The following is a 13,837-nucleotide window of genomic DNA, read 5'->3' as shown; positions in this document are numbered from 1 at the left end:
TACAGAATATTTTTAAAGCATTATTATTTTGATTATGAACCTCAACAACAATAGTCTAGACAAGGCATAAACTCTGGATCTAAAAATACATTCAAAAATTAGCTAGTCTGTTCACAACCCATTTCTTACCTCACCCAGCAGCTATTTATGAAAACATTTTCTATTCTTTCTAATTTTAAATAGCAAGCACTAGCAGTTGAATACTCATTTATTAGATAGTTATCCCCTCTGGTTTTTCTGTGCATCTTGTTTCTGTCAAGTATCTTTGTACCCAGCCAAAAAGGACATGTTGAAACAAGTAGTGTACATTTAATGCAGTGTATTGGGAGGGAAAAAAAAAAAAAAAAAGACTGATGTTTAGCCCCAGCTTTTATTTTTTCATTGGAAAAACCATGAATTACCGTAGCTGGACTGAGAAGTGAATGTGCTCATGAAGAGGGTGTTGGATTTTAAGTAAACTTCTTAATGCGTGGCTTAGTCACCGTCTTTTTTCCTGCTTGTTATTGACGTACTTGCCTGTCAGTCTCATCTGATAGTAGAATTGCTGGGGGCAGGGTGCCTGGGATCGTGTGGCAAAAACTGCCTGCTATTGACTGGAGTGCATGTGTGCCGCTGCTCTCCGCTGAATTAAATGTCAGATGTGCTCAGGAGTGTGGGTGGGTGGGGGAGATGTGGTTTGGTTCTCCCTGGTTGCCTTGTCAAGGAGTACACTAACACAGCTAATGCAGATCCTCGAGCTCAAGAGGAGAGGGCATTCAATTGACAGCCACCATCCAAACATGCACAAAAGATAGCTTCATACAGCAGTGTAGGCTGTTGGGATTAAAAAGAAACCTTTTCAAAGGCAAGGAATAATAAAGGATATTTTGAAATTGCAGCTTGCAGTTTGCAGTCTCCTTTTTTGCCTGACTTAGCAAAATGGTTGTAAAACAAATGAAAGCGGGGCTATACCTGTGAAATTTCTAGCCTTTAAAGACACTGTGTTTAGGTACTGAATTTATTCTGAGATAGTTATCACTAGATAATTTTTGCTTTCTTCACCTTTACTGAAAGTTTCTGTTTTCACTACAGCAGCTTTCGCAGCACTGGTGTCTCTGGGTTTTCCTGTTGTCCTCGTACAGCTGAGCTCACATGGTCCTCTGGAAAATACAGAATTAGCTTTCTGAATGAAAGTATCAGATGACCACAAAAATATAAGACAGAGGGGTCTAAGTAAATACCAGGACTATCAGCCCTCAATTCATCAAGTCAAACATTGCATCACATTCTACTAGAGAAAAAAATAGTTTGGTTAAGAGGAATGTTAATTTTCTGGTCAATACCAACAACACCATGATGTGGTCCCCAGTGTAGGCTCTTGCTGGAGGTGCTCATTCCTGGAAAGGGACAATGTAACCATCAAAAATGCAGCTTCTTGGGAGATTTGGTTTGGCCTTTTGTTGAACATAATGATTGTGGTAGGGAATTTGGCAGCGTCTTATAATACACTTTCATATTATTGTATTTTTAACTAAGGAAAAGTATTCTTTGTCTCAGCTAGTACCTCTCTATTGAACCAGGTGAACCTTTCATCCTTTAGGCATAATGATTGGTTTTTTGTTTGCCTTTTTAATTTCTACCAGGTGAATAACTAACATTGTCAATAGGCACACTGTTTTATAACACTTCTAAGTTCTTTCTCTCTCTTAAGAAGTTTATTATCTTCAAGTTTCTGGGTGAGTTTAGTTCTGGCTCCCTCCACTATCCTTATAAACAGATATTCTTACCCCATCCATTTTTGTATCTATGAATTTGTAAAACAACATTATTTCCACTGACCTGATGTCATTATTACAAAGAACTTAGTGGATCGTTTGATGCAAATAAAATAAATCAGGTGCTGCAATGACCTAGATACTCATTATTTATTTATAGGATCAAATACATTTAGAATTTATTCATACTGTTTCTTCTATTGCAAATGCTGTAAACTTTCACTTGCTCAGATCTCTGATGGGAAAATAGCATTATTGCCACCATTCTGCACATTAGGAAACCTTGCCAGGAAGACTTCAGTAACTGCTTTAGGTTATGTAACATATAATTATCAGAACTAAGATTCAATGTTGGGAGTCTTGATTCCCAACATTATGTTAAGACATGCCTCACCTGGCAGGTACAATCTGTGGATAACAAAGACTGAGTGGTGATAAGGACAGGGTGATCACACAGAACAACTTGGCCACTGATCACCTATGTGTATGAAGTGTTTTACGTCTAGCCAGAAGTACAGGAGGAGGCAGAATATGTTGGCCTTTCTGGGAGAGCATCCTCACTGTGGGAAGGAGTCACAGAGTGAAATATTCCTGTAGGAGCTTCCAGTGAGGAAGTCTAGCAAAAAGGGAGCTGTGTGAAGCAGTATTTGGCTTTGAAAATGGAGAAGTAATGGGTAGATTTAGCAGGTAGATTTTTTTTTTTTTTCTCTTTGATCTTGATGCCTTGAGAGGCTACTTAGTACAGAGGCTAGACAGTGTTAAAGGAATAAAGTAGGTATTTATTAGAAAGGCCTTCAAAGGATACACCTTGGGCAGTACAAGAGCTCAGCTGAGGCTACACCCAGGATGGATGACAGGTCATGAGTTTTCACACTTCTATAATTTTTGGGCCATTTACATATTGGGATTAATTGTCCAATTATACAGCTTCAGGTTATGAAGTCCCATCCTCCCAGATTGTTCTCCTCAATTTGCTGTTGTTTATATTTTTGGGGCCTGAAGCTGTAATGTTCTCAGGCTGAAAAAGGATTGTTTTGTCTAACTAAACAGTGAAGAGAGCTTGCTAACACTTTATATGAAGTTCAGAGTTATATACTAATGCAGTACAGAATCTGGAAAATATGAAAGCTAAAACTTAAGGCGTTAATCTTTACCATCAATATTTGGTCATGTGTCAGGTACAAGAAAGAGGCTACAGAAAGGATCTGAAAGCTTCTGAGAAAACTGCAAGATGGAGCTGTTGGGAATGTTTTCCTGTTGTCAGAACATTGAATTATGACTTTCTTCTAACTTGGCTTTTCACAGTTTGTGTGCTTTTGCTTGCTACTTTGCTGAAGAGTTTGGACAGATGGTGTTTCTTCAGGTCTGTGGGACTGGGCTCTCCACTGTGTCCTTGTACTTGTCTAAACTCTCTCAGTTGTGTTCTAGTTTAATATTCACTGTGACACTCTCTTCCTCTCAATGTTCAGTTGGGAAAAGAGGAGAAACAGTGTTCTCCTAAGGCGGAGAAGGCACGACAGGGTCTTGCCCTGGTGGTTACAGTCACTGTGCTGGGCCCTCATCCCTAACTCTTCTTTGTCATTAATCCTCCAGGCAGGCTCTCGAGTTCCCTCTGAGACGCACCTGCCCTCCACCGAGATGTCACGGCACCACAGCCGGTTTGAAAGAGATTACCGTGCTGGCTGGGATCGTCGGGACTGGAGCTCCAACGGGAACCACGTGGGCAGCACCAACTGCAGCAGCGCCAGCACCACCAGCAGCTCCCGCCCCGGGCTGCTGCCCCTGCCCATCGTCCCCTCGCGCCTCCCCACCCCGGCCACCGCCGCCTGCACCACCGGCAACAGCGATGTCATCACCAGCCTGGTGGCCAACTCCTCCCCAGCTTCCAGTACCAAAGTAAGAATTCAGCCTTTCTTTTTTTTTTTTTTCTTTTTTTTTTTTTCTTTTTTTTTTTTCTTTTTTTTTTTTTTTTAAACCGGGTTGACATGTTGAAGGGATGTTAGAGATGGAGCGTCATCTATCCCTTTGTAAGGCTTGCATTCATGAGATAGCCAAGAGTAGGAAAATAGATTTATACGGGCAGTCTGTGTCTTTTTAATTCTGTTCCGTGTTGTGCATACACCAGACTAGGTCTTGCTCCAGGACTGTCCCCAAGCTTCTGAGAGGCCGAGGCAGAGCAAGTGTTTCTTTCCATTCACCACTGCCTTCGTTTGGGCTTTCTGTGGCTTTCCATGGAACTTATTGCTCCCACATTTCTTTTGGAAATGCTCTTCTTGTCTGTTGACCAAGGCAGAGCTGTGTTTGACAGCAAGTGGATGTGTTTCTCATCCAGAGGGAGTGGAAAATAACTAAAGGTCATAATTTTGGTTGAATGGCGTTTTTCTTTATCTTTAGTTGATAGTTTCCTATAAGATTCTCAAAGTTTCGTTCTTAGTGCAGGTTGGAGTGAAACTGTGGAGCTGCTATAACCAGGCTCACTCATTTGTGCAAAAATGCACACTAAGGAGTGAGACAATACCAAAGAGTGGAAGTCACTAGTAAACTGTTGGACTTTTTTGTTTCAATATGTTATTGAAGGAAAGAGGGGCGAGTTCTTTTTTTTTAAAAAAAATAAAAATTTGGCTCTTGTAGAACTGCAAAGTACATTTGATATTCTTGGGGAAAGTTTGGATTTCTTTTTGCATGCAGATTCAGGTAGAACAGCTGGGAACAGAAAAACCTGGCAAATGGTAAAGGTGACCACAGCCCTGGCAAAGTGAGAAGGAAGCGCTGCTGGGTTTCTTTTTATGATATTTAACATTTTCTTTCAACTTGGTTTCATTTTAATAACTGAAAGTGCCAAATACAGCAGATGTAGACAGAGGGAAAGGAGACAATGAAGTTATTTAAAGTAAGCCAAGAGCAAGCTGAAATTTTTCTGCACTACCATTATTATATTGATTTTTTTCACACTATAGAAAAACAAGGTCAATGCTACAGAAGGAAACATTAGCCCAAAGTGTGGTTATAAAAATTTGCTATGGCATCTTAGAATTATTTTCATTTGGAAGAAGCCATTCAGATTCTGATCAAAACATTTTTAGTGTTCTCCAGATGCTATCCACTGATAGATGCATTTCAGTCATGCTTTGTCTGGAGATGATTGAAGCAATTTTGGAGCCAAAGCAGTGGTTTCATTTATCATGACCTTTGTTCATGGGTCTACTTAGAGTCCAACAATTGTCTGGAGCTGATCAGCCCTTTTCCCAGATGTTCAAAACCATTTTGAAGCTTATCAGTGCTAGTAAACCATGTGTTTATTGGGGGAGAGGAGGCAGGAACAGCAAGTTAAGTGCCTTTTGATCATATGCTAGATGTGAACTGTCTTCTAAATTACCTTATTAGACAATTTTCTGATGACTTTCATTAGGAAGAATGTTTTGGCATGAATAGATCAAAAGCAATAAATAGACAAGAATGGAGGTAACAGGAGACTTTTTATTCTGAGAACTGTTAATCAGCTGTGTAATATCCCATAAAATAAATGTGTAAAAGCACACAGAGTTTTTGCCCCAGCTTCTTCTGCTGTGAATCAACTCAGCAGCTCTAACTAAAAATTCAAACTTGCATGTATTAATAACTCTGAAGAGGAGAGAGAAGTAGGGTAAACAGAGATGTAAGGGTATGGTGCTTAGTAAGCTTCCAACTAATAATGTGAAATGGTGTCAAAAAAACCATCAGGTGCTCGTACACACTCCTGTTCACCCTGCCTGTCTGTGTCTCTCTTCTCCACAAAAGCAGACTTAGACTTGTGGTCAGCAGTGTAACCAGGCTTTTCCCTCATAGGATCCAGCTAATGGCTAGGCATAAAAAATTGCATCCATATATATTGAAGAGATCACAAGTTAGAAAAACAAATGGTTGCTTGGTTTCTCTTAAAAATAAAACCATAAAAATTAAAATATATAACAATACATTAAAAATAAACCAAGCATGTGCTAAGTTGCTTTGAGCTGTGGAGAGATCACAGCCTGCCTACCTTTTGCAACCATTTTTGTCAACATGTTTATGGAGTACCAGCTCGTGGGGTATAGGTGACATCTAGCAGCTGGATTTGTTAGTTCTGTTTTGGGAGTGAGATATTTGATCACTGAGTGTCCTTCTGCAGGCTGAACCTCCCCCAGCATTTTGGCAAGTCATTAAACTCCGTGGCAAGGGTGTCCCCCACGCAAGAGGTGACACAGTGGATAAGGTGTCATGAAGCAAGAAGATTGAAAACCTGGATCTCCTTGTCTTACTGTCCAAGGAGATAAGTACAGCCACCAGTGCTACGCCAGGCTGAGGTCAGAAGGGACTCTTCCTCCTGTCCAGTTACGGTTTTTGACTTTAGTATATCTTCCACAGCTGGTTTGGCAATCTCAAACTGTAGAGAGCTACCATCTATAGCCCTTCAGACTCGTTCCTACTTACTAGTTATCCTCCCAGTTAAAAGTTTGCTTCTTTTTTTTTTTTTTCTTTTTTCTTGTAAATCAGCAAGTCTATCCTCAGTCCTTTGGTCCTTGATTCCTTAAGTTTCCTGCTATTGCCCAGTTTCAGTAGCCTCCAAATAACTCTTTTGCATCCCCTCTGTTCTTCATTTGCCATTGCGAATATGGGTTCTGCAGCTTAAACTTAGATACCCAAACCATATGCATCCTTTCAGCATCAGACTCACCATTCCCTTGCATGAGGATAAAAACATTCCCTCCCTTTGTTTCCATGTCTGTATAGCCAATAATTGCTCCTGACTTTTTTGCCAAAGTGCTAAATCAATAGTTATTAAAAATACATATACATGTCATTGTCCTCAATTATGAGTTATGAAACAGCCATAGTATTGTCAAAGACTGAAGTGAAGTCTGTTTGACAAGATCTGTCTTCTGGCTACCTGTATTGGCAGGTACTGGTCATATTCCCATCCTTCAGCTGAAGGTTAACTGAATCCTAAAGTGACAAATTCAAAATGGAGGAAAAAAGTTCTTTTCTCTCTGATATGTAACTGGACTGTATGATTTGCTGCGTGATGGAATTGTTCAGGGAATTTAAAGATAAATTGTTTTAAGGAACACTAGTCTACCTAATCTGGCTGAACCATGGTCTTTAAAATTATGTAAATGTAAGATTAAAGACTTTGCCATGACTTATGTGATATGAACTGAAAAAGCATTGAAAAGGAGAGAAAAAAATGAAACCATTTTCAAGGGGAAGCTTAGGATATGTACGACTAGCTGTGAGGGGGTTGGGTTTGGTCTATGTTTTCATGCTTCTGGAAGAGCTTTTAACTACTTTCTGTGGAGGACTTTTATTACTAATTATTAATGTGTAGGAGAACTTTAGAACTAATTATGCTTTGCAGACCTTTGAAATTTATTCTCAAAGCGTACCTGTAACCTTCTTACCACAGATGCTTTGGTACAAATCACACTTAGTGGATCTGCCACCTTTAAGTGGTTATGGATGTTTGGTCTGAGTTATTTAAACAAAAAGCTGTCTTATCCCAAGCTTTATTTTTTTGCTGAACAAAATGACAATGAGACTTTGCACTGCTATAACCCATTTCATTGGAGGCTGCCAGAAAATATCAGATAAACTATTTAAACCTCATCAACCTCTAAGAAATAGTTTGATGCTGCACACCCAGTATATTGACAGGGAAAGTGAGGCACTCAGAGACAGTGATTTTTTCAGTTTTCTACTCATTCTCTGCTACTATGAGCAATGTTTCAACTCTTTTACTCAATTTGTTTTTTCTAGCCTGATTCTGTACCCATTTGGCCACAGCTGGGCCACAGACTGGCACCCAGAGGCAGCACAGTTCAGAGACATAAGTCCTTCACTGGAGATACTTCCTCAACCCCTATACCAGTAGTCCATAGGAAAGTGGAAATCTTGTCAATAAACTCTGTGTTTGGATCAGTTTGTCAGACTCTGAGCTCAGCCATATGTGATGATTGAGCTCAGGGCTGGTTCTGTACATGGTGGGGTTTTTTCTGCAGTGAGGTTATTTATTGGTCAAAGGAAACTATCCAAGAAATCCTTATAAGACTAGAGCACTGCTTAAGATATTGGCAACAAAACAGTCTGAAATTCATTTAAGGATGCTGCACACCATTCCAGCTATGTTTTCTGTTCATCTCAGCAGCACCTTCATTCTTTGTTGCTTTTCCGAATTACTTTGCGAGTTACTTGTACAATTTTCTCCATCACAGCTTCAATTTAGAAGTGTTGTCATGGGCTGTAATTTGAAATTTTATTACCAAGAGATTTTTTGGTTATAGAACATTTACTTTTATCATCTCTATATTATTTTTAAATGCCTGAAAAGATTGATACATCAACAGAATCTGTGCACCACCAGGCGAGATCTAATTTTTTTTTCAACCTTAATTTTAAAAACCCTTTGTTTGGAACATAAATTGATTCTTCAGCCCCCCAACACTTAATGATTTGTTATTCTCAAGGTTAAACGTATGACAAATTTTATAAAAACACCAGTCTTCAGTTTTTATAAGATTTTCTGTAGTTGAGCTCAGGGATAGCTGTGCAGTTTTAAGTCTTTAAATAGTGTAACTGAGGCGTGATTGTGGCCTCCTGTTCTCACAGTACTCCTTTAGCATTTAAGACTTGTGTGTTTTTGCTACCAGAGTTTATCCCACTGTGGTTAGCCACGGTTATTGATGTGGGAGGGAAGACAGTGATGATCAAACGTTTGTTAACCTCTCTGGAAAGTCAGGCAAGGATTGCAGGCGAAGTAGCCACTGCTGACTTTGTGCATCTGTGCAACTAAATAGCATTAAAAAACAAGTGGGGAGAGAAGAAAATTCTTACGGTGAAGGAAAAACAAGTCAGTGTGGCTGAGGAATGCACTGTAAAAAGGAATAAAGGGAAACAGCACAGAAGTAAAATGTTATATTTTTCTTTCCTTCATGTGCCAAAAAAATGTAGTTCCCTGAACAGCAGCCTGTCAGATGTTGATGATTTGCTGCAGGTTGCAGGATTTGTGTTGTCTGTTCTCCTTCACTTGCTTAGGAGGTGGTGATTTGCGAAGTTGGTGTACGGCTTCCACAAATATTTAAAATATTGATTAAGCAGAGGAAGAATAAACACGAATTGTTTTTCAAGTTACGCCTTATGTTGTACATGACTAATTACATACAACAATTTGCTCTGCTACGGTAACTGAAATTTATGTACTCTTTTTATTATAAAACATAAGATGCTTGCATAAAGAGAGAGATTATAAATATTGGAATACAACAGTTGCTAGAAAACAGTCAAAATATGCGGTGATGAAATATATGGGATATGTTCTTCCAGCTTCTCTGTGAAAGTGTTCTTCCATTCCCCTAGGGTTTGTACTGAGAGCTGGCATATTTTTGTCACCATTTCAAACAGTATCCTGGTGATTATTTGATCTGGACATGACATAGCAGTCCGGCCCAAGTGCAGTCCAGTGGCAAAAGCTGTGTTAAAGATCCTCCTTTTCTTTTTAAAGTAAATTACTGTGATGGTACACAAGGCTTCAGTTGCTGGATTTCAAATTGCAGCAGTTATTTTTTTCTTCCAGAAATACATTTTTACCTCTGGATACATTTTTAAAATAGAGTCATATCTAGTTTCATTGGTAAATGAGATGCAAGCCTGTTCCCACCTAAGCAGAGACTTCTGATGCACACGAAGCTCTGATTATGGCGGACGATGACATAAATGCTTAGGAAATCAGAACAATGCCCAGAGTACATAACACTGATGGTTTGTAACAGAACAAAAGGGCAGGTTTACCCTGGCACCCAAATCACATTCTCCTGGTTCTTTAGGCTTGAAAATTCACTAAGCTTTGCAAAATTTACAGTTTGGGCTGACACACAATTTAACTGGATTGCAGCTTCCAGGCTGAGCCTTTTGTGAGCAGTCTGCAAGCAAGGATAGACAGAGTGAATTACGTTGGCCATGGTGTGCCATCTCACCAGACCAGCTAGGCTGAAACCAGCAGGGTGCAACAAAAAAATACCATTTTAGTATCATATTTGTATCCTCAAATCAGAGGGTTACTTTAAGAGTTGCATTTGAGGAATTGAGCTTGTATAAGGAATGAGAGGAGGAAACAAATAGATTTGTTCATTGACTCTCAGGACACATTTTTCTTTCCTCTAAATACAAATTGACAAAAAGTGGTTGAGTATTGAACAGAGCAATGACTTCTGCTGAAGTAATCGCATTATGCTACTACAAAAAAGTTACAACTCCTGGGAAATACTCGTACTACCAGGGCAGAAGAGAGCAAAGAGAGATTGGTGATGCTTTCCAAAACTGATGTGATGAAGGCATTGAAGCAGAGGAACCAATTCTTCCCTTTGAAGGAGGTGGAGACGTCTTAGGTGTTTTCCAGACTCCTCTCTAAAAGGCTCTTCCTAATGATCTGTGTCCCTAGGGAGGGCTTAGGCTGTGCTGATGATCTGCCACTTGCTCTTACATCTCATTTCAGGTTTTTTTTTCTCAGATGCATCTGTACATATTTTTAATAGTGTAGAAATTGGAACTTACAAAATATGAGTTTAATTTGTCAACTTTTGCAGATACTTTATTGGACCAAAATTGGTTGGAAAGCCCTGGCATGCTCATTAATCTGTAAAGTCATAAAAAGCTGCTTGGATTTTTTTTTGCTTGCAGTGTGTTTATCATCTGTTGAAAGAGCTAAGAGGTCTGGCCAGTTTCTAGGCCCAGTTCCATTTGAAGATGAAAGGCAGCATTTTTGAAGCACTAATTGACATCGCCAAATACTTACAAGGTCACAAACATGACAGCTTTGGATAAAGAAAAAGGAGTATTTCTGGGCTTTGGCACTTTGAATAAAAAATCTCTTGACTTCCAAAAGGAATAAATATCAATCATAAAACCTAAATAAAATTTGTGTTGGCCAGGATTTAAGTGCTTGATTCTTTGAAATTATTTAGAGTTATTTTTATTTTCTTATTTCTTTCTCAGCATTACATCATTTTCACATTTATTAGTTGCAGATTATCCATCCAAATAAAGCAAAATATATACTTCTGTCATTCAGGAGTCATGGGTGTTTCATTATAAAATTTGTCCCAGGCTCCTGTCAGGCTAAAAAAGCCTGGGAGCTGCCTTGCCTGTGATTTGATGTGGGTTACTAGAGGGTTTATTTCTAAGGAGCAGTACTTCTAAAGGAGGGCAGGTTCTCTGAGTCATAGGTGCATATAATCCTGAGGTTGGTTGCTGTCATTTAGGAACATAATGCCATTGTCACCATCAAACACAGCCACAAAAAGAATTTTACAAGGAATCACTTGGTGGTTTTCTATTATTTTTGCTGTCAATGCTTAATAGGTAGGGCCTAGAAATTATTTTCAAGAATGCTGATCCTTTCTCAGCAAGGTAATTTCTGATTTTGGTGTTGCATGAAGAGGGTAATGTCAGAGAAATCATTGAGGGAAGGGATAGCTTGATTGTGGTATGAAGGAGCCTGATGCAAACAGTTTGTTAGAGAGCTGCTGCACTGCTTGGGTGGGATGTCTGCATACTGTAATTTTTATTATAACAGGAAAACAATGGTAATTTCTAAAAAACAGTTTTAATGCATAGCAGAAGGGAAATGCATTATATGACAAATGTAATATTTTCTTGATGGCATTGGTTTCCTCAGCTTGCAACACAAATTAACCAAATAAATAAAAAGAAAGAAAAAGAAGGGAGAAAAGCTTCACTTCTTACGATTTCCATGGGCCTTTGAGTTCCTGCTTAATACAACACTTGTCTGTGAAACTGATAGACAAAGAAAATAAATTCATCCCTGGGAGTGATAAACAGGACATTTATCTCTGCACTCTGGCTCTTAGAACTGGGAATGCTGCACCTTCAAACACTGGACACAGGCTGATGTGCTCTGGGCATACCGGGAAGCTCTGCCCAGCCAGGGCTGACACCCCAGACTGACATTAAAGCATCACCACTGCCCTGTCTACAGTCCTGAAAATCCTCTTGAAAAAATGCCCAGGCCTTGAAGAGGATCTCGTGTCTCTGTGGCCTGAAGCGTGGGCAGGCTGGGCTGCTGTGAGTGAGGGCAGCAGTGCCAGGAGTCCTGTCCCAGCAGTGATGCTCTGTCCTGTCCCCACAGGGCTCACGAGGTGCAGACATCTCCTGCAGAAATGGAAATACACCAACTCACTTCCTTGGGAGTGGGCAAAACAGAGCTTCATTGTCAATGCCTGTGAGAGCGCCGTAAGGGAGACCATGGAAGGAATTCCTCACACAGTTTTTCCTGGCTCTAGCTTCATTCTGTAGAAGCAGCTCTCATGAAGATTTATAATTTCACATTACTTTTAAAAGAAGTTTGTGTGAAAGGATAAGCAAGTTATTTTGTTGGGCTTTCTCTCTGAATGTGAGGCATTACTGAATGTTCCATGTGGTGGTTAGCCGCTGTAACACTCTGTTCTTGGATGAAGCGGGTACTTTTAAGGAAACAAAATGCACGTTTACTTTGGTTTGGAGAAACCAGCTATCCCAAATTCTCCTGAAAGTTGGTCTGCCTCTGCTGGTTTTGGTTGTTCTCTGCTCCTGTCAAGCTGAAACATATGTGGTTGTTACCCACTACAATTTAGCATGACCAATCTGGTTCACTTTGGAAAACAAAGCTTATAGAAGTTCTGCAGAAAAAGAAATCCTGTCTATGAACATGTTCTTTGTTCATGTGTAAAATGGTATGCACCCACTGTATAAATAATTAATAATAACTAGTAATAAATTCTTCATATCATAGCATTATTTCTTATTGTTTACGATCCCGGTTTTTTTATGGTAATCCTGAAACAAAGCATTGAGAAGTATATGAATAATATTTTTTACTACTAAGTTGTTGCATAAACATGTCCAGAAGAAGCAGCTTTCTTGGCTGTGTAATTTGAATGTTTAAGATTATATACTGCTTATATTATAATATTATATATAATTAAAGTTATCCTTTAATTCCAAAGTGTTATACAAAGCCCATGCTTTCAAAATCACTGAAGTAGCACATCAAGTGAAACATTTTTCAGCTGGAAAGTGAAATACAAGAATCACTGAGGTTGGAAGGGGCCTCTGCAGGTTGTCTGGTCCAGTCCCCTTGCTCAAGCAGGTTCACCTGGGCCCAGCTGCCCAGGACTATGTTCAGAGGACCTTGAGTATCTCCAGGGAAGGAGACTCCAGTGTTCTGTGGGCCACCTGTGCCAGTACCCTGTCATCCTCTCAGTAAAACAGTGCTTCTTGCTGTTCATAAAATCACAAGAACATTTTGGTTGGGAAAGATGTTTTAGATCATTTAATGCAACCAGTAGCCAAGCACTGCCTAGGCACCATTAAACCATGTCCCCAAGTGCCACATGTACTCATATTTTAACACCTTTAGGGGTGGTGACTCAACCACTTCTCTGGGCAGCCTGTTCTCAATGCTTGATAATCTTTCCAGTTTAGAAATGTTTCCCAGTACCCTATCTAAAACTCCCCTGGTGCAGCTTTCCTCTTGTTCTGTTCCTTGTTACATGGGAGAAGACACTGATCCCCACCTTGCTACCAACTACCAGCTCCTCCTGTTTGTTGCACATTAGTGCAGGTGCAGGGTCCAAAAGTGAACAAAGTCCCAATACAGCTGCAGAAGCTCCATAGGAAACCCTGCAAACTCAGCTGCATATGACCAGGAATAACCTGACCTAACATCAAAATGTGCTTTGTTTTGAGCAGGATAGAGCCAAATGATGTGCAGAAGTCCCTTCCAACCAAAAGCATTCTGTAATATCCTGACAAAATCCTAGAACTGAATCAACTCTTCAGTATATTTCCCAAGGCAGAGGTTTTGACAGTTTGCTTTAAAACAATACCCAGAATCCTCATCGGCCAATAAATACCAGAACTTTGGATTTATTTTAGGTCTTCTGAGCCTAAGTCCTATCTTGGCATAGTCATCACAGTTTTGCTTTTGAACAGCTTGTTTCCTTTAGAATTTTTGCTTCATGCTGGGATGGAGTAAAACTGAATAATTTATCTTCCTTTTCCTCAAAAGCTGAGCA

At 39.7% G+C, this 13,837-nt stretch overlaps 1 protein-coding gene across 4 annotated transcripts in view; it reads left to right on the top strand.

Moving 5' to 3' along the window:
- The window catches only part of KLHL29 (kelch like family member 29), a 389,363-nt gene that overhangs the window by 144,505 nt on the left and 231,021 nt on the right, over positions 1 to 13,837 (top strand). For 3 of the 4 annotated variants that reach the window (XM_058835996.1, XM_058835997.1, XM_058835995.1), the window contains exon 3: positions 3,348 to 3,650. In XM_058835996.1, coding sequence (XP_058691979.1) covers positions 3,393 to 3,650 — 258 coding nt within the window. In that variant the 5' untranslated portion in view covers positions 3,348 to 3,392. Of the gene's footprint in view, positions 1 to 3,347; positions 3,651 to 13,837 lie in introns of those variants that run through there. The other variant, XM_058835998.1, reaches the window with a different exon arrangement.

The sequence above is a fragment of the Poecile atricapillus genome, chromosome 3 (assembly GCF_030490865.1).
Source record: "Poecile atricapillus isolate bPoeAtr1 chromosome 3, bPoeAtr1.hap1, whole genome shotgun sequence".
In the NCBI taxonomy this organism is placed as follows: Eukaryota; Metazoa; Chordata; class Aves; order Passeriformes; family Paridae; genus Poecile; species Poecile atricapillus.
Note: the sequence above shows the minus strand (reverse complement) of the source record. Positions and strands in the feature narration are given on the sequence as shown.